Source organism: Petaurus breviceps, unplaced genomic scaffold (genome assembly GCF_028583685.1).
Source record: "Petaurus breviceps papuanus isolate PSGF00001 unplaced genomic scaffold, PetGlider_PUasm1.0 87823, whole genome shotgun sequence".
Taxonomy (NCBI): Eukaryota; Metazoa; Chordata; class Mammalia; order Diprotodontia; family Petauridae; genus Petaurus; species Petaurus breviceps.
In genome coordinates this window covers 1-19,966 of record NW_027186869.1, presented here as the reverse complement: position 1 = coordinate 19,966, position 19,966 = coordinate 1, and the positions used below count along the sequence as shown (strand labels likewise).

General features: G+C 58.3%; 1 protein-coding gene across 1 annotated transcript; it reads right to left on the bottom strand.

The window, feature by feature from the left end:
• Positions 1 to 3,314: 3,314 nt before the first annotated feature.
• LOC138176371 (DNA-binding protein SMUBP-2-like) lies at positions 3,315 to 19,780 on the bottom strand (the record flags this gene model as incomplete). Its single annotated transcript, XM_069107178.1, has 13 exons — positions 3,315 to 3,777; positions 6,254 to 6,426; positions 9,079 to 9,942; positions 10,965 to 11,088; positions 11,338 to 11,432; positions 13,076 to 13,194; positions 13,758 to 13,940; positions 14,537 to 14,711; positions 14,937 to 15,084; positions 16,404 to 16,598; positions 17,624 to 17,787; positions 19,293 to 19,390; positions 19,500 to 19,780. Coding segments are annotated over 13 exons (2,817 nt in total), but the record flags the coding sequence as incomplete, so codon positions are not given.
• Between the last annotated feature and the right edge of the window lie 186 nt (positions 19,781 to 19,966).

Sequence of the window (19,966 nt, the reverse complement as noted above, 5' to 3'; positions counted from 1 at the left end):
CCCTCTCCAGCTTACGTTGGAGGAGTCAGTTTCCAGGCCAAATAAGGCCACCTGCTTCTCAGCCTCCCGAGCACCCTACCCGATTCCTTTTAAGCAGCCAGGTTAGAGCTTGAGCCCAAACCTCCCCCGCGGCAGCTCTGCACAGGAACTTGGCCCAGCTGCATCGGACTCAGAACAAAAGGAAATAGATGAGCACCGACCCCTGAAGGGTCGGGGGCTGTGGCCTTCAGCTGGCTTTCCCCTCCCTCCGCTTCCCCAGCCCAGCCAGCTTTTCTCAGCCTAGAGGCATCGGGGAAGAGGAGTATTTCTGATGGCTGAGCAAGCAGAAGGGCAGAGTCCCCCAGGGGCTCCAAAGTCTTGGCTGGAGGCTATCACAGGGCACCGACTCTCCCCCTCCTCTTCCTCCCTCCCTCCCTCTCTCTCTCTCCCTCCCTCTCTCTGTCCCTCCCTATCTCTCCCTCTCCCTCCCTCTCCTCTCTTATCTCTCCCTCCCTTCCTCTCTCTCCCTCCTTCCTTCCCTCTCTCCCTCCCTCCACCCTGTGCTGGGTGGAGAGCTTGGCTCACAGGGCACAGCTCCTAGCTCCAGATACAAGCTTCTACAACCAAACTAACCTGAATTGAGTGGATTCCACAAAGCCAAACCACTCTGCACTCCACTCCACGACAGACCCATTGCCCAGAAGCTCAGATTTGAGCAGACCAAGCGGCTGGTTCTCAGTGCCCGGTGATGAGCTGCACACACGGGACAGAATCAGGACCCAAGCTCGAAGGAGGCTTCCAGGGGCAACAGAATGAACCCCAAGCAGAGGGTTCCGCTACCTTGGGCAGGCACTTAGCCAAGCTGGGCCTTGATCTCTTCCTCTGGACTCTGAGTCCCTTCTAGCTCTGAATCTAGGGCCCCTTAACCTCCTCCATTCCTGCCTCCAGGCAACGTCCTCCAGCCAAATAAGGCTTCAGGGAGGATGCCCTGCCTTGCCGGTTCCCTTCACTGGAAGCTGGCATTAAAGCCCACCCAGCAGATGGGAGCCCATCCCCTCTGCAGGACTCTTGCTCACTCGCTCATCTAGTCATTCGACAAACACCAGTTAAACCCCAGTCTCACTATCTGAAGTTGCCCCACGGCCGATCACCAGAGGGTGATTCAGGGCCTGCGCAGGCCCCAGCACATTTAATGAAGCTTTCTGAAATGGGCATTGTGGACAGGGCCCAGGGCTGGAGGCTAGCAAAGAGGTGAAGCTTGGACTTGACATCACAGAACGTCTGTTGGGATGGGTCTGGACACGGCACCTGGTCCAACAAGGAGAAGGCAAAGGAAGACAAGGAAGCAGGAAGGATGCAGTGTCCTCAGGGTGCATGCCCCAGACAGTGAAGTCCCCCAGATGTTTCTGCTTGAAAATGGAAGTGTAACCCAGAAGACCACTGTCTACTGCCAGAGATTGGTAATCACTCAGAAGAGTTGAGCCTGACCATGCACACAGGGAAGACCAAGTGGATGAAGAATTCCAATACATACTTATTTGGGTGAAAGGAGAAAAGCAGGCTGGAGTGCTTTCAAGGAACTGTAAAGTTCCCTTAATGATCCCCAGTTTCCCATAAAAGCAAAGGCTCTTAATGCTAACACCCTAATGATGGCAGCAAGGCATGGGGTACTACAGTAGGCAAAGAATTAAAACAAGCAACAACCGGGAAGAACACATGGTGGGTGTGGGCAGACTAAACCATCTCCTTAAGGAGTGCTTCTGAAACACAAGGCTCAAAGACAACATCCAGCAATCGTGTGCCGGGAAGAGAGGAGGACGGGGCTCCTCTGGCACGGCCTTCAGGAGAAAGAGAGGCAGGAAAGCCTTCAGCACACTCAGCAGAACCACTGCAGCAAGCCAACGCGAGGATGGGCATGAGGTCACAGCCTGGGCAAGTATGCAGGGGTGGGCCGCAATCTGCACTGGGGGAGGAATGTCCAGAGTGAGCATCTGAGCTCTCCCAATGACGTTCCAGGATCTCAAGATTTAGGTCACCATCTCCAAAGTACTGAGGCTTGAAGAGACTTAGAGACACAGGCGGGCACAGTGAGGAAGGGGAATGGGGCTGTAACTAGGGTAGGGAGGGGAGCTGTGCCCCAGAGCATCAACATTCAGAGGCTACACTGAAATGCCCCCCTGCTCTGTGATCTCAGCAATTCAGAGCTCCCTCCAAGAGGCATATGGGAGCCCGTCCACCTCTGTCCATCCTGGGGTGACAGGGGAGGCCACCCCCCAGGCCTGAAGCCTTTCTCACCTTTCCCCACATCACAAGGGCACCAGAGGGGCATTTAGGCACCCTCCTGTTGTCTTGGCACATGATCCCTGATCACTGTGGCCTTCCCTGGTGCCCCTTGTTGATTATACGTTGCAGCCTGCATACACACACGTGGGCACACACATGCGCCTTTCTGCTGGCCTCTGAGAATTGTTAGTGGAGATTGACAGACACATCGATGCAGAACACCTGCATTTCAGACAGCCAAGCTGGGCAGTCATAGGAAGCTTGGGGCCAGCGAAGGGGCATTCCAGCTTCTGGAGAGCCATCTAGCCCCCACCCCGGTGGGTGAGGCCATCCGGAGACAGATGCTCTCAGACGTCCCAACTGCAGACAAGCAAGGAAAACGCCCGGCTCTCATCAGGCCATGCTCTCTAGTAACTGTCCAGGTCTTAACTGACTTGAAGCGTCATCCCACTGGCAAATTCGGGATCCCTGGCGATCGCAGAGCAGATCTGCTGGGAGCCTCACCCCAGATTTGATGTTCAATCCAAGGTCTGGAGAAGTGGTTGCTGCCTGCCCACTTGGCTTCACTGTGCTCACAACCTCAACTGGCATCATGGACCACGAAGAAGCAACATGAAAACACGCAGAAGGACAAAGCCTGGCATCCTTCTTCCAATGCTCCAATGGACAAAAAAGGCAAAAATGATGTAGGGGCACTCACAAAAACTGCCAGTGCCGGTTCTCCACCTGGAAACGCCCCTGGTCAAGCCAGGGAATGCCCGCCCTTGAGAAGGGAGGCCAATCTGGCTCTGACGAGATGATGACACAGGAAAGGGGGCCTCTCCGCACCTGCCTGGGCCACTGAGTTCAGTGACCGACCCAGTTACCCAGCCAGGAGGGGCCCGAGCGGGAGTGGACCCCAGACCTTCCTGGTTCTAAGACCGGCTCGCTAGCGCACCCAAGAGAAGGTTCTAGAACACAAAGCACTGGCTGGAAGCAGATAGTGGTCAAAGGTCCCCTCCCAGTCCCCCCCAGGCCCGCCCCACCTTGGCTATATCAAGCCAAACTGGTCAAGTGTTTCACAAAGATTTTATTCAGTTACTTTCACTCGGTGCATTTTCTCCTCCTTCACCTCCTGTGGAAACCCAAAGGCCCCAAAGGCCAGCCGGCCAGCCACAGTGGACACCCAGACCCAGACCCAGCCCACAGGTCAGCTGCACCCTGCCACCCCACGCTTACATGCCCCCAGTGCCCAGGGGCCCAGGCTGGGCCTGCTGCTCGGGGGGACCCAGGGAGGAGGGTGCTGGGCGTGGGAAGGCGGTCCTCTGGACACTGCTCTCACTTGTCCTTGTCCCTTTTTTTGCTTTTCCTCTGGCTACTCAGCTCCCCGAGCTTCTGATCCAGCCTCCTCTGGAGATGGCCTCTCTTCACGGGGTCTACAGACTTGTTCTTTGTCCCGCTGCCAGCGCAGAGAGCCCCTTCTCTGCTAATCCTCTGTCGGGCCTGAGCTCGCACCTTCTCGCCACATCCGTGGACCTGGGGAGACACAGCACTTGCCTGGGTACAGGACTCATGGCTGGTCCTGTCCACCCAGAGGCCCCTGAGCGTGCGAGCTGCCAGGACCTCACCTGCAAGGGTCCCTTCCGCCTCCCAAGAGCTCACACTCAGGCTGCCCTCCCTCCACCACCCTCATCATCGCCATCACACGCCTGCTCCGGGATGGCTGAACGTGCCCAGGAGCCGGCTCCCCTCCACCCTCTTCTCCCATCTCAACTGAGACCTCACGACTGCACATCAAAAAACTCCCTTCCTTCACTGACTGGCCCGTTCCCCGAGCAGCAGCTCCCAAACTTGTCTTTCGCCCCCAACGCCACCTCCACCCAGCTTGCTTCCTACCACAGTCGAAAAGGAGTTGTCTGTGGGGGGCTCCCACCTACAGGCCCAGAGACCCCCCACCCACTGTCCTGCCTCTGTGGAAGAAGGGGACCTTTCAGCCCAGGCAAGCTAGTGGGTCCTGACCCTCAGCCCTCCGTCAGCAACTCAGCCTGGCTCAGGCCCCGTCCCCTCAAGCTACTCTCTGGAATCTTGTTTCTCTGGCATTGCCAAGCAACTCCATCCAACCCCTCGGTAGGTCTGAAACCGCCCTCTCCAAGCTCGCCAACAGCACCTTCCCTGCTGGGGCCAATGGCTGTGCTTCCGTCTCCCTCCTGGCCCCCCTCTGTAGCCTCAGACACCACTGGCCATGGCCTCCGCCTGGACAAGCACACCTCCCTCGTCTGTCCATGCCAGCGGCTCTCTGTGGTCTTGCTCCCTCTGGCCCCACTCCAGCCTCCATCTCCCATTTCTCCCCATGCCCGTCTGTCTGTCTCCAGGGCTCCCATCAGGATCTTATCTCCATGGAGACAACTCCCTATCAAGCCTGCTCAGTGTCTCCTAAGAGATGCTGTGCCCTCAAACTCATCTCAGCCACGACAGACCCGACCCACTTCTCCCTCCTCCCCCCGTCCCCGCCTGCCTGGTCAGGCTGATCCAGGCTATCTTTGACATGGGGACCTCACTACCTCTCAGCCCAGATGAGTGTAAGGGCCTCCCACCTGGTCTCTGGTCACTGCTGGGAGAACAGAAAGACAAGATGGTTCCCAGAGCCACACTCAGGTCCCCCCAATGCATAGCTCAACTGTCCACCACCTTCTAACACCATCAGGACCAAAGCAAACCCCTCTAACACATTCAACTAACACCTCTCCTACCATCCACTCAATAGGCATTTATTAAGCACCTGCTGGGTACAGAGCAGTGTCCTAGGCACTGGGCATAAGCAGAAAACCAAAGTCATCCCTGTCCTCAGGGCACTTGGGGTCCATAGCACAGCACAAGGGCTGCCACGCAGGGGCCTCCACGCCCTTGGAGCGCCCAGCCATGCCAGGGGCCCCAGGAGCTGGACCTTCTCCTGTCCTGGGCCTGCCTGTGGCCATTTCCTGCATGTCCTCTCTCTGCCGCTGGTGGAGCCAACGGGGGTTGGAGCTGCCTTGGCTATTCCTCCCCAACGAGGAGGGGGCTTCTCTGCGCAGCCCTGGGAGCCAGGTAACCAGGCCCACTATCACCATTTAGACCACAACCAAGCAAGAGCACGAAGGCCTGCAGAGGTCGGAGCCAGGCAGAGGGCATAGCGTTTCGTGCCAGGATGTGACACTGCCCTCAAGCTGATCTTCTTGGGGTCTCAGCCGTGCTCCCAAGAGCTCAGACAGCTGGAGAAGCGACATCCAACAAACAGATGGGTCACAGAAGACCCTCAAACCTCTCAAAATAGTCTGCAAACCCTTTCCCATCTAACGAGGAGCATTCATCACCCCACTCCAGATCTATAATGGAATGGCCACCAAGGACAGCAGCAGAAAGCAGCTGCCCCTAAAACACCTTCACCTGGGGGTGCCCAGTCTGGCACCATCACAGAGCTCTGCCCCCCAGACTCCTTAACGCTGTTCCTGGCCAGTCTCTTTATTCAAGGTCTCCTGGCATCTGAGGCAAGGGAGCTTCTAGGCTTCCCCACTGCCCCAGAGAAGCGAGGACAGAAACTGACAGAGGCCACCCACTATGTGCTGGCAATCAGCAGTGTCCAAGTGGGCCCGCTCATGTGGGGGTCTGAAGGGAGGGAGAGGCCACCAGTTCCCCAGTCAGCCTGCAGGACAGCTGTCATTGACCTGGCCCCCTCTGAACCAGCCCCTTGCTGCCTAAGTCCTCAGCATACTATGAAAAAAGTAGGATTTTTCTAGGTTTTTGGTGCCCACATGGGAATTTTAAGACACCAAAGCAAAGCAGTCCATTTCAGGCACAAGGGCATAACAGGTGCCACCTCCCTCTCTGCACAAGGGGTTTGTCCAAGGCCAGGCTGTGAGCTGGTCCCCCATGTCTGGCACAGGTCACCCTCCCAGGATCAGCACAAACACCAGCCATGGTCAAACACTCCCCAAAGCTGACGCTCCTGCCACCAACCCCGGGGCCAGGCCTCTACCTCAGGGATGTGGTGGCTGAGGCAGAAGCGCTGGGCGCAGTGTGGACACAGTTGACCTACGGTCACCACGCTGGTTCTGCACCCAGGGAATCCACAAGTGTTATCAGCTTTGATGGCAGCAGAGACCAAAGCATCGAAGTCTTCCTCAGCTGCGTGATTCTCTCCCGTGTGGCCTGGGGGAAACACGAGGGACAGTGAGATTGGAAGGGGACCAGAAGCCAGCCCAAGCTTCCCCTGCTCAGGCCCTGGTTCAGAGGAATGAAGACGGCCCATAAGGAAACGCACCTGCCTCTCTCGCGGTGAGGGGCGGGTAGCCGGCCATCAATGCACAGGGACTGGCCGTGCACCGCCCCCCTCCCGCCCCCGTGCAGTTCCTTTGTTACAAGAGGATTCTGGGTTTGGTGAAAAGTCCAGAAATGACAGTGATGTCAAGAGGAAGGGCACCAAGGATGCCCTTTAATGAAAGCCACAGCCATAAGCTTCCCAGCTGTTGCTATGCCAAAGGCCTGCTCTGGCAAGGCCTCCTATGGGCACAGAGGACCTTGGCTTCTGGCTCTGGGAAGGTCCCGGCCGCACAGGCTCAGAGACTCCCACCCCTATGTCAGCCTCAGTCCCACATCTGTTGGCTAAGCCAGAGAGGCCACAATCTGCACCAAAGGAGTGAGTCCCCACAATGACAAAGCCTCTTCTCTCTAAGGTGCCAAAGTCTCACATGGTCCCCAGTTGCACCCTGGGCATCTACTCGGGTTGCAAACAGGCAGGTCTTAGTTCTCCTTCACCCCACACTGATTTATAAAGGACCGACCGCTAGTCAGAAGCCCTGGTGGCCAGCCCCATGAAGGCAGCCACTTCCAGTGACATTGCCCACTACCAAGGGCCCAGGCGGACAGAGGACTAGAGTCCAGGTGGCACCAAGACCTGGCTTGGGCTGTCCAGCCCCGGCCTAGCCCCAGACTCGTTGTCTACTTCTGAAGCCAAGCTGCCTCTGCTCTGCCCCCAGTCAAAGGACTCGATGATACTGGAATGATACTGTGAGCAAGCAGACCTTTTCTTGAAGGACCGAGTAGGGCTGGGGGGCAGTCTTGGGGGCAAATGGCCAACATGGGGGCTGCCTCTTGGGTCGCCCAGGGCAGAAAGGTCTCTTAAGGGAGAAGGGACTGGGGGAGGGGGGGTTCCACCCAGAATCCCCCCAAGTCTCACAGGGCAGGGAGGCTCGCGATCTCTTCTCATCTCCTCTCTGGGAGCAAATGGTCACCTGTGAGACTGACTCTGATTCTGGAAAGAACCAAGAGACAGCTGGGCCTAAGCCTGCTGGTCTAGCCGGAGAGCCACCGCTTTCATTCTGAAAGAACAGGGGCCCCTGCCCCCTGCCTCTCCAACCACTGATCTCAGTTGAAACAGACGCTCCAGAGGTGTGACCCCCATTCCTTTTTGGTCTGACCTTGCCAACACCACCCAATCTGGTGCCCATGACCGCAGGCCCACCAGCACTGCCCGGTTCTGAGGCTGGGAGCAGGAGTTCACAGAGTGCTCAGCGGACCCTCGCTCATTTGACAGTGATTGATCCGACACCCCCTCATGGTGCCTGCCCTGATGGCCCAGGGTGGGCAGAGGAGGAGGGTCTGTGAGGAGAGCCCTGGACCTGGCAGGAAGTCAGTAAGGGAGCTTATCTACGGGGTGCCTGTCTCGATGGAGCAGCTCCCCACCCCACCCCTGGCAAGGGCCATTGGTTTTGCTTAACTTGCCTGTCTTTTTCATGGCCCCCCAGTTACAGGGGGCAAACAGGGATGTGAAAACAAAAGGTGTCAATCAAAAGCCTTTAGAAAGGGGGGGTCCCCTGCTCAGCAGCGCCCCCCGGAGCCCGCCCTCTGCTTCCCTCAGATGTACAGACCACCCTGGGAGATGATGCCCATAAACTGAGGCTCACCTTCGAGCAGCTTCTAAGTGGCCTCCATCCCTTTCCAGCACCAGGACACCAGCCACAACCCTGTGGCCCCCACAGACTCCTGCCCCCAGACCCCTATCCCTCCTCCTCAGGAAGCCCACTGACCTGCAATGGACTTGCGCGCCTCGCTCCCAGGAGGGCAGGGAGTGTCTGAGCACAGGCCAGCGCAGGCACACGTCACAGACGTGGCCTCTGGACACAGACCTCCTCCTGGTCTGGGTGTGTCTACACATGTGTATGCGTGCACGTGTCCACACGTGTCTGTGTGTCTCAGGGTGCTGACGTGGAGCCCCCTGGGACGTGGTCTCATCTGAGCCGCAGTCCCCTCCCCTGGGGGACAAGGGCACTGGGCTTGAGGACCTCGCGGGCCCCGTCCTCCATGAAATGCTCTAACTCAATGACCCAGGACTCCAAGAACAAGTGGGGGGCAGCAGCTGAGCTGGGTGCTCACCCACAGGGAGGGGCAGCGGCAATGGCGCACGGAGCCGCCTCTCTGGGCCTCAGTTTCCCATCAGAAGCCCATCCTCAGAGACAGACCTTCGCCATTAATGGCATGAACCTGGTCAGACGAATTCCACTGAATTCCCAATGCCCTGCCCCAGGCAGAAGACTCCCCAAAGCTGGGCTCCCTCACTTGTCTCAAGCGGCAAGGGAGAGCGGCTAAAAATGGGGCCATGGCTTGGAAAGGCCAAGCCTGGGGCCCTAACCAGGCCTGCCCTGGGGGCAGCCACTCCTTGTTAGGCAGGTGCGAAGGACCAAACCCCGGCTGTGCCTGGACAACACACGGCCCACACAAGGAACCTTCCAGGGCAATCCTGGCCATCCCCAGAAACCAAAGGGGATGAACTCCCCCTTCTCTCTGGTAGCTCCAAGGCCTCACCTCTCCTCTCCTTTCCCTTCTTCCTTCCTGACACTGTTGGTGCCCTGGAACCAGCAGCATCTCGGCGCTCTCTGGCCGGTCGGTTGGGCCCGGCTTTCCCCGTCTGTCCTCCTCGGTTCAGGGCTTTCTGATTCAGACCGTCTCCAGGGTGGCTGGGGGTGCCCTGCTCACCCAGGGCCGGGTCTGGTGTTTCCAGACTCAGGAACCCAGGCTGGGGCTCCTGCCGCTCACTCTCTATCCCTGTGGAAGGTGTCGTGATGGTGGCAGGTGTGGGTGTGGCAGCGGCCATGGCAGCCACCCCCTTTTTATGCACAGAGATGTATCTCTCCTTCCCTTCACCAACGCTTTCATGCTTTAGCCCATGTTCCTCAGCCAGCTGGTGGACCAGCATCCTGTCATGGGCATTCAGGGATGCAGGGAACTCTAGAACAGTCTCACTGCTCTCCAGGAAGTCCACGATCGCAGTCCTGAAGGGGTTCCCAGCTCCCTCAGGCCGGCCCCCACCACTGACCCCAAGGCCCTCCGGTGCTGGGCGTGGGGGCCTGCTTCTGCCAGACTTGTGGGCCCTTCGGCCCTTCCGGCTCTCCTGGCGTGGTCTGGGGCCGGGCTGAGTGGGGTCCCCGGGTGTCCTGCCCACCTGGCTGGAACCCTGAGAGCCTTCATGGGAGTAGTTGTCGGGGATGATGTCATCGAGGTACTCAAAGGCTGTGCGGACTTCGCCTCTCATAGTGAAATAATCCACCAGCTTCTTCAAGAAGGCATCATTGCTGATGGTTCGGGAATCGCAGACAATGGTGACGTGGCGCCGGGCACGAGTGACCGCCACATTGATCCTTCGGTCCTCTGCCAGAAAACCGACCTCACCTGAAAACAGAAGCAGAGGGAGATGAACAGGAAGTGACCCAGGGAGTCTCCCTGTGCCCTTTCTGGTGCCCCCTTCTGCACGGCACTGTCCCCTCCAGGCTCCCTGGCGTGAAGCCAGGTGTTCCAGGCCTGGGGGCCAACCACCTCCTCCCTTGGGCCTCCCCCAGTCCCCAGTCTATAACTGTCGGGCACGGCCCGAGCATTGCTGCCTGCCACAGCTGGACAGGAAGCCAGGAAGAAGGTACTGGCTGGCCACAGGACACACAAGCAGGTCCTTCCTCAATCTCAAATCTCCCGGCGAGACAGTCACCCCCACAAATCTGTCCCGAGTGAGAGCTTCCCCACGTCAGGACGATGCACCCACAAGAGACAACGGCCTGGATTCTGGCTGTCCTGCGTCAGGGAGCCTGCAGGCTCCTTCCAGCCTATCAGGACAAGCTGAGCCAAAAGAACAGACTCCTGCCCCCTCGGAGGGCAGGCCGGGGACCCACAAGGATGCTCTAACTCATCCAATTCAGATGCCGGGGTGCCTGTACCCCCGTTAGCCTCCATTCCCCACAGCAGCCTCTCTGGGGAAGGCTGTGCACGCCTAGGCAGAGCAAGCCTTGTGCCACTGCACTTCGTCTGCTCAGAGGTCGGGCCCTGGTCCACCCTGCGCCTTAGGAACGGGGTCCTACCCAGTGAGGGGGGTGGGGGCAGGCCCCAAGTCCAACACCCTAAAACAAGCTGGGCGCCCTCTCCACACCATCTGCGAGGACCGTGACCGTGTCCTCGGGGGCAGCCTGTTCCACAAACATGCTCCTGGACAAGGGCGGAGGCAGGGCCTGGGGAGCCGCCTTAATTCTCCGCCACCAGCCGCTGCCTGGAGCCAGTATGAAGGGAAGTAGAAAACGGGTGCTGGCTCTGCTCTCTCTCATCTCAGACCTGCCTTATTTTATTCCCATCCCACCGTGGCCAGGCCTCTCCCATGCAGAGCCCTTCCTGGCTGCCACCCCCAAAGCGTCTGGAGTAGGTCCTCGTACCCTTCCGGTTGGACCGCACAAAGGACAGGATGACCGCCTCCTTCTCTCGTCCTTGAAAGCCGTCTACAGATTTGATCTCCAATTGAGGGTATTTAGGGGAAAGCTGCTGCCTGAGTAGGTCCACCTGAACCATGGAGACCCCAAGTCAGGCCACACCAGCACAAGAGGCAGCGGCCACCATGCCCTCTGCCCCAGGGCCAGTGTGGGGGTGGGGGCTTGGGCTCCGGGCAGGATTCCTGCAGGAAGCCATCCTTCTAAGGCCACGCCTCAGTCCGCTGCACCACCTACACAGGGCAGGCCCTTAGGAAGCCCCTCTGCCACCCACTCATCTGCTCACGGAGGCCGACCAAGGAGGCTCTGGCATCTGTCTCACCTGCAGGTTGTAGGGAGCAATGACGGCGACATCAGAGACTTGGACTCCAGCGTCCACCAAGGCCTGGACATGCAAACCGACAATCCGGACCTCGCCTGGTGACAAAACACAAGGGGACGGGATGGCAAGACCCTCAGACCCTGAAAAGCAGTGTGGGAGACTCCAGGAAACTGGCCCCAGAAAAAGGGAGGCCGGACCAGGGACCAAAGCCAGCCCAGCCAGGCCCTCCCCTGCCCCCGGCTGGCGCCTACTCCTCTGTCCTGGCACAGCAGCACACCAAGGCCACCTGTCTGTCAGCTCTCACTCTCTCCTCTGTCCTGGCACAGGAGCACGCCAAGGCCTTCTGTCTGTCTGTCTGTCAGCTCTCACTCTCTCTCCTCTGTCCTTGTACAGAGCACGCCAAGGCCTTCTGTCTGTCTGTCTGTCAGCTCTTGCTCTCTCCTCTATCCTGGCACAGGAGCACGCCAAGGCCACCTATCTGTATGTCTGTCTGTCTGCTCTCACTCTCTCCTTTGTCCTGGCATAGGAGCACGCCAAGGCCACCTGTCTGTCTGTCAGTTCTCACTCTCTCCTCTGTCCTGGCACAGGAGCACGGTGAGGCCACCTGTCTGTTTTTGTCTGTCAGCTCTCGCTCTCAGCACAACTGCCGCCTGCCCCTCCCACCCCGAGCTTCTCCAGTTAGACAAGTCCTTGGTCTAAATTACACATATAAATTTTAAAGCCATTTAATTTGTAATTTCAAAAAAAATACAAGATGGTGATTATTGACTTGGTGCCGCTACATGCAACACATTCACCAAGTATTTTTTTTTTAATTTTTTTATGCAAGGGCCCACTGAGGCAAGAGCATGGCCGGGGTCACTGCATTCAGCACTGAGGGGGTTTCCCTCATCAGGCAGCATTTCAGACACACATACCGTGGGGGGGCACAGACAAGGCCATTAGTTCAGAACGGAACCCCAGACTAGTGACATGAAGTGGGAGAAAGGCACACTTGGGGACATTTTGTGCGGACAGGCCCGGAAGACCCTGGGCACTGGAGAGAATCCAAGCTGTGAACGACTCAGATCCAAGACAATCCCAAAGGCCTAATGATGAAGCCTGCCATCCGCTTCCACAGAAAGAACTGATATTGCCTGAACACAGATGGCAGCAAGCTACTTTTCACCTTCTTTCTTTCGTTTTTTCACTCCTATTTGAGCCTTCCTTCCAAAATGACAAAAATGGAAATGTTTTATGTAACTGTACGCAACTGTACGTAACCCTATTGTCTTGGGGCAGGGAAGGGAGGGAGGAATAGAATTTGGAACTCAAAACTTTGCCTGTGACGAGGCCGAGGCCCAGCCCCAGGGACCGCACACTCAAGGGGGAAGGGACCAAAGAGTGAATAATGGAGGAGTCTAAGGTGGGGAGAGGGGGCTGAAATCACCCAAGATCTCAGCAGGAAAAAAATGTCATTAAAAATTTGGAGTGTAAACAACAAACCAAGAGGGGAGACACTGAAAGTGTAAAGGCTGTGGCCTCGGCCTCAGGCGGGCAAGGACCAAGGATGACGTGGGCAGCACCACCTGTGCCTGGCAGAGGGGAGGGGCACTGGGGGCAGTGCCAGACCTTTTAAAGATGCTGGCTGGCTTTCCTAAAAGCTTCTTTTCCCCTGTTTGGAGGGATGGCTTTCAGGGAGGGGGAGGGAGCAGAGGCACCAGAAAGGCCGCATGAAGAGGGACGTGCCCACACACACCTGGGTTCCCCCTGGACTGTTCCTCCTCGTCCTCAAGCTCCAGCAGGCCACAGCCAGCAGTGTCGATGAGCAGCAGGGGGATGCCCGTCTCTTCGGTGGCAGTGACCCCCGGCAGGTCCCTGGGACAGCAGGCGGATGTTAGTTACAAGCCAAGCACCAGCAAAGCCACACCCAAGACCAGGGCGCCAAACGCAGACAGACCTGAGGACCCCTGGGGGGGCAGGTTCCCTCAGCCCCAGAACAGGACAGGAGCCACGCTTGGCCGCATCTGCATTTAAACTATTTCCCACGTTCACCTGGCTCAGGCCGCACTCAGAGGCATCATGGGCTGCGTGTGACCGCCACCACAGCCTGAGCTGGACTGCTTGTCCCAACCCACCCAAAATGGAGGTGGCACCAAGGAGGAAGGAGCAGACCGGGAGAGAGGAGGCCCAAGCCTGCACCACAAACCACAGGCAGCCTCGGTTTTCCCATCTGTGTGGGCATCTAAAGACAATCCCCTTCTCAAACAGTTGTTTTGAGAAGAGGGAAATTATAGCTAAAACACCATTACATCATCCAAATGATTAAGTGCTGAGTAAAGCACTTGAACTTGGCCTGCTAGGAAGAGGACATGTCCCAGGCTGCCTGTCCCGGGGAGTCTCCAGCCCAAGCCGCCTGTCCTGCCCTAGAACTGGCTTACTTCAGAAGATGGCTGGCCACTGAGGGGTGGGCAGTGAGCTGTCCGTGGTACAGCTGCTCGGACGCCCACTCCATGATGGCCTGGTGCATGCGGTACTGGACCGTCAGCATCCTCACGACCCTCTGCCCGTGGGTCTCAATCAGGCGCTCCATCAAGGTGAGGGACAGACCCTCTTTGGCAGCTCTGCATCAGAGAGAGGAAGCCCCTGTGAAGCCAGGCTTGGGAAGGGCCAGGAAGCAGCGACACAGGCTCAGCACCCCTAAATGAGATGCAGGGACCCCCCAGGACTTGACAATTCAAATGAACTCAATAAACATTTCCTAAGCACCTACTGTGAGCAAAGCACGCTGCTACTGGGAGGTGAGGGGCGGTACAAAATCTTGCTAAGACCAAGCCCCCGTCCTCATAAAGCTCAGGAACACACAAAGGCCCGCACACACAGAACATGCCATCGAGGCCTTAAAGACAGCCAAGCAAAGTGCTCTGGCTGTGAGGGAGGATGGAGCACGGCTAAGGGGGGGGGTCAGGGAAGACCCCAGAGCTCGCACCCTCCAGCCACCCTCTGGCATTCTCCTCGGCGATTGTCAGCACGACCAGTGGGTCTGGTGGTCAGTTCTGAGACGCCCCCCTCATCTCTGGTCTAGCCAGGCCCCCCATGCCAGGCTGGCCTCCTGGATACTTCCCCTCTCTGCACCCAGAGCCAGCACACGAAGGACACCCACCCCACACCCACCAGCCTGGGCCCCTCCACCCAAGCTCCCAGGAGAAGAGGGTCTTACTGGTGGGACACGATGGTGGGGGGCAGCTGCTGGTGGTCTCCAGCCAGGATACACTTTCTGGTCTTCAGCAGAGGGATCCAACAGCTGGCCTCCAAGGCCTGGGCACACTCATCAATCACCACCACATCAAAGTAATCATCAGGAAGCAGTTTCAATGGGCCATCAGGGGAAGCGCCTGATTCAGATATGTCCCCTCAGCCTCTGAGGAAGTTCTGGGACCTCCAGACACCTGGCCTGGCCTCAGCGCGAGGGGCAAACTCAAGAGAATGGCGGCTTCCTGGGACAAGGATCTGGAAGGCCTCCAGGGAGGGCCCCCTGGGTTTGCAGCCTGCCGCCCGCCTCCCGCCTCAGCTGCCCCAGCAGATTCCCTGGCCCTGTGGGCGCCTGCCTCAGGTCTCACCCGTGTTTGTGGCCAGGATGACGTTGGCCCAAGAGAGGCTCCCGAGCATGGCAGCTTCTTCCCTCTCCCTCAGCTCTTTCCTCAGCAGCTTCAGCTCACTGCGGCCATAGTTACCATCTCTCTTCTCCATGGTCTTCTTGCTTTTTACCTGCTAATGGGAAGACACCTAGTTCTCCTTGGGGCTACGGAGAGACAGCGACAGACTTACTCAGCTTCACTCACAAATGGCCTCAAGCTCACCACGGGGCGGTGTTCCCTCCACATGTACAAACTGCCACCCTTCGGCTCTGTGAGGGGCCCGTGGCCTTCCTCACTTCCTCCTGACATCCAGAGGATGATTATGGAGGACCTGCTGCCTATCTGTCCTTCCCTCTCTCCCCATCTTTTCTTTGATGGTGTCCCTTACTCAGGACCTGCTCTGTGATGTCCCCCACCCCACCCTGCAGCTCGGGAACAACAGGAATCACAGCAGACTTCACAGAGCCCTTTGTGGGGTCTGTCACCCCACTAAATCCTCACGTCGACCCCAGAGGGACAGGTCCTCTCCAGAGCCCCGGTTTACAGAGGAGCTCCCAGCTCCCTCTCACCTCAATGATCCTGGCTTTGAAAGCCCCTCAGAACACACCTGCCTCCACCTGAGACCCTCCCACCGTGCCCCAGCCTCCAGGCTGCTGCTCCCCTACACTCCCATCTCCAGACTCCGGGCACTTGTACTGGTGGGCCCCTACTCCCGAACACTCCTCCCTCCTCCTCGGCCCTCCTGGCTTCCTTCGAGTCCCAATTCAAACCCCTCCTTCCACGGGCAGACTCTGCCCACCCCCTTAGCTGTCCCCTGTATTGTCTCCACTGTCTCCTGCCTAAAGTCCGCTGGCACAAAGCTGCTTGCATGCTGTCTCCCTCATGAGACCAAGAGCTCCAAAGGCATCCCGAGCGAGGGCTTAGCTCAGTGCCAGGCACAGAACAGGCATGAGACGTTCACTGACTAAGCAAAGGTGCGGGAACTTGCTCAGTCACCTAGGTAGTGCCTGAAGCCGACTGCACTCGTGTCTCCCTGCACTGCGGGCACCATATGCCTATTATGGTTTGTCAAAAGGCACCCCGACACCAACACAATTCCAGTACGTGGAGGCTGCGTGAGCTAAGAGATGGTGAAAGGCACTGGGGTGAGACTGGGCCTGGGCTCCAATTCTGCCTTCAACACACAGAAGCTACCCCTCCTGGAGCCTCAGGTTGCCTACCTCCTAGGGCCATTGTGAGCATCCTATGTCAGAAAAAAGCCACCACCCTCCTCCCCAGGCTCCACCCAAGCTCCGATGGCCCCAGGGCTCCCCTATCTCTAGCTGACAGATGCTCCCTTCTCGGTCCTTTAGGAGAAAGCCCAATTACCTCTTTCCTTTGCTGTGACCCCCCCCCCCCCCAACAGTGGACAGCTCAAAACCCAGGGCGCCACCCCCTCCCACCCAAGACCTGGTCAATTTCCTTCCGGATATCCGCCACAATCTGGGCCTGGTCGCTGCGGGCCAAGACCGCATCAAGGCAGTGCTGCTGGACGGCGTCCAGAAGGCGTGCGGGGTGCCCGAGACGGAGGACCCTCTGCTTCTGCATGACCAGCCTCTCCACCAAGTTGTCCACAGCAATATTGGAAGGGGCACAGCACAAGACCTGGGGCAGGAGGTGACCTAATGAGCCTCCTGTCACTGGAGGGAGGCTGGGATGGGGCGGGGCAGGATGGAGGAGCCACCTGGGGCACCCATATCACCTTTTAAAAGGAGTGGAAAAGTAGTCTGACATCTCCAAAATCACACTGTTCTGGGGGCCCTCTCCCTAAAGATGCATTAGTTACAAAACATGATAAAACTGCTCAGGTGACTGTGAATGAACAGTATCGACACCAAACTGAAGCCCCCAATAACCAAGAGGAGTGAGGCCTGCACCACCTTTACTGATCAAGTTTGATTGCTTTATAATCTAATAAAACCAAATAGCAGGGAAGATCTTGCCCAGAGACCCAGAGCCCTTTTCCTCTGGGGACGTGAAGAACAGAGGCAGGGGGTCTAGGGGGCACCAACGCCACTAGCATGGCAGAGCAGGCAGGGAGGAAGCCCCCAAGAGCAAAGGGAATCAGGAAAGGAGAAGGAGGAAGAGGAGGCCCACTTGGTGACCTTTGGAGACCAAGCATCTGAGGCTGGCCAATGGCATTTAAACAACCTCAAGCTATCCCCTCTCCATCTTTCTGTCACTAACATCTCTAGGAAATACAAATTATGGGTGGCCCAAAGAGGGACAGGTGTGCACGCACACGCACACGCACACACACACACACACACACACACACACACACGAATGCACACACAGAGCAACACTGTAATAAGCAAGTGCCACATGAGGCGAAAGAGGCTTATTCACAACCACAACAAAAAAGGTATCAGTGAGGAAACGAAGACCAAGAAAGGGAGCGGACGGAGAGCACAGACCCCGCAGCGAGGGCTGAAGGAGGCACTGGGGTCTGCAGTGACACAGGAGTACCCCCTGAGAGGGTCTCTCCACGTGCAGACAGACGGCCATGGCCCATACACCACACACACCTGCACTCTTTGACGCTCTCATCCACTCCACCCGGTCACACCTGCACACTCACAGCCACTGACAGCCACCCTCCCACTCCCAAGCCCCGTTTGGGGGTTCACCTTCAGACCCTGCTGCACAGCCTGCAGGACAATCTCCACCACTGTCGTGGTCTTGCCGGTGCCAGGCGGGCCATGGATGATGGCCAGCTCTTTCTGGGCCAGTGCAAAGGCAACGGCCTCTTTCTGTGATCTGTCCAGGGAGTCGTTGCAGAACGTCAGTGGTTCTAGGGAAGAGTGGTGTGGTGTGGATGCCCGTCTGCCTCCATGCCCCACGGCATTGCCCTCCGAGCTCCCCTGCCCCACTCCCTGCACCCCATCTTCCTCTCCTGCCAGGTTCATATGCAAACCTAGTCCCTCTTTCCCTAGTCAGATGCCCCCTCTTCCTCCAAGCACTAGTCTGTGACTCCCCCAGGGCATCACCCTGCCTTCTACGGGGCCATGTTTTCTCCCTTATTAGACTGAGCTTCTCAAGAGTGCAGGCAGAGTCTTTCTCTTCTGAACATGGGGCTCAACCTCCGATGGCCAGAATAAAGCCCAGTGACGTTTTATTTCTGTTCTACCGTCTCCCTGCTTTTAGCACTTCCTGGGACTGGGATGGAAGAACGATGATCAAATTCCTAAGGGACAGGCCTGGGTCAGACCCACAGAACTCTCTGCTTCCTGCTCTTTGACTCAAAGTGACAAGCTGAATGTGGTGGCTTGTGAAGGACATCAGGGTGGAAAGCGGCTCAGGGCCAACTTGTCCAGCTCCCTCAGCTCACAAATGAGTAAATGCCACCAAACGGTCCTTGCAGACCCCGACCTTCCTGATTCTTGTCAGCATGCACATGCACACACACAGAGACACACACACACACATGCACCAAGACACACATGTGTGCAGCACAGAGACACGCACCAAGACACGCATACACACGTATGTACACACATACATACACACAGACACGCACCAAGACACACACACGTGCACACGCACACACACTCTCTGCCCTCTCTTATTTCACTGATCCTTATTCTTGGTTCACTGATACTTCTAACACAGACAGACCCCACTCTTGATTGCTAGAATTCCTGTTGGGAGGATGGTTCCATACATGGCTAATGAACCTGCTCCCTCCTCTTCCCTGCTCTATGACCCAGACCCGCACGTATTCAGGAGGAATGACGCACACCAATCACATGATGAAATCACCACTTTGGGACTAAAATAACCGAACATTTAACAGTCTAACGATAAGGCAGATTAGGGCCTCGGCCCCTAAAAGAAGCTTCACCCTGACTAAACGTGCTGCTGCAGCAGAATCCTCAAGGGACACTGAGCTCCAGCGGGGGCTGAAAGGCCAGGGCTGCTGGGGGAAGCAGCCCCACCTCCCAGGCCTGGCAGGACACTCACAAAGGACAACACACAGGGGCGGCTAAGTGGGGCAGTGGATGGAGCAGCTGCCCTGGAGTCAGGAGGACCTGAGCTCAAATGTGGTCTCAGACACTTGTCACTTACTAGCCGTGTGACCTTGGGCAAGTCCCTTAACCCCATTTCATAAAACACACATAAAAACAAGGACCTATGTGTTGCCTGAGGCCTGGCCTCCGCCTTCGCAGGGAGCTAAGTGGCAGGAAGTGCCACCTCTCGAGTGAATGCGTTGTGAGAGGTGCCGTGCGTTCCTGGCAGACGAGGCCTCCTTGCAGAGCGGGCTCCTGGCCCCGGGGAGGCGGACCAGGCCATCCTTACGTGTCAGAGCCGGGCCGCTGGGCTCCGAAGCGCCAAGGAGCACGTCTATGAGAGATGCCGCCGGCCCCGAGGTGTACCGGTTCAGGGCCATCAGAGCGCTGCCGACAGAGGCCGGGGAAGTCAGCGCCTCAGCACCCCGGCGGGGTCGCCCCGAGCTCCCCACCTCCCACCGCTCCCCGGGCCAGGCCGGCGGGCCCCGGGCCTCACCTCCGCAGCCGCCGGTAGGTGCTGTCGTTGGCCAGCCGCAGCAGCCGGTACAGCCCCCCCGGGTCCGGGTCCAGGTCCTCCTGGGCCTCGTCCAGAGCCACGGTCACGGAGCGCGGTGTAAGGCGCGTGAGGACGCCGGTGGCCAGCGGGGCGGTCCCGGGGGCGGCCCCGTAGAGCCCCACGAGGTCGCCTGCGCGGGCGGGGGCGCAGGGGGTGTCAGGGGCGGGGCCGCGCCGCACCTCCCGCTCCCCGGGGGGCCCCCCCACGTACCCCGGCCCAGGCTGGTGCAGGGCCGCCCCACCCCCACGTACACGGGCCCAGGCTGGTGCAGGGCCGCCCTTCTCCCTCCCCAGGTGTCGCCCTTCCCCCCTTCTCTCCCGAGGGGGGGCCCCCCCACGTACCCGGGCCCAGGCTGGTGCAGGGCCGCCCAGCCCCCCTTCCTCTCCCCGGGGGGGCCCCCCCCACGT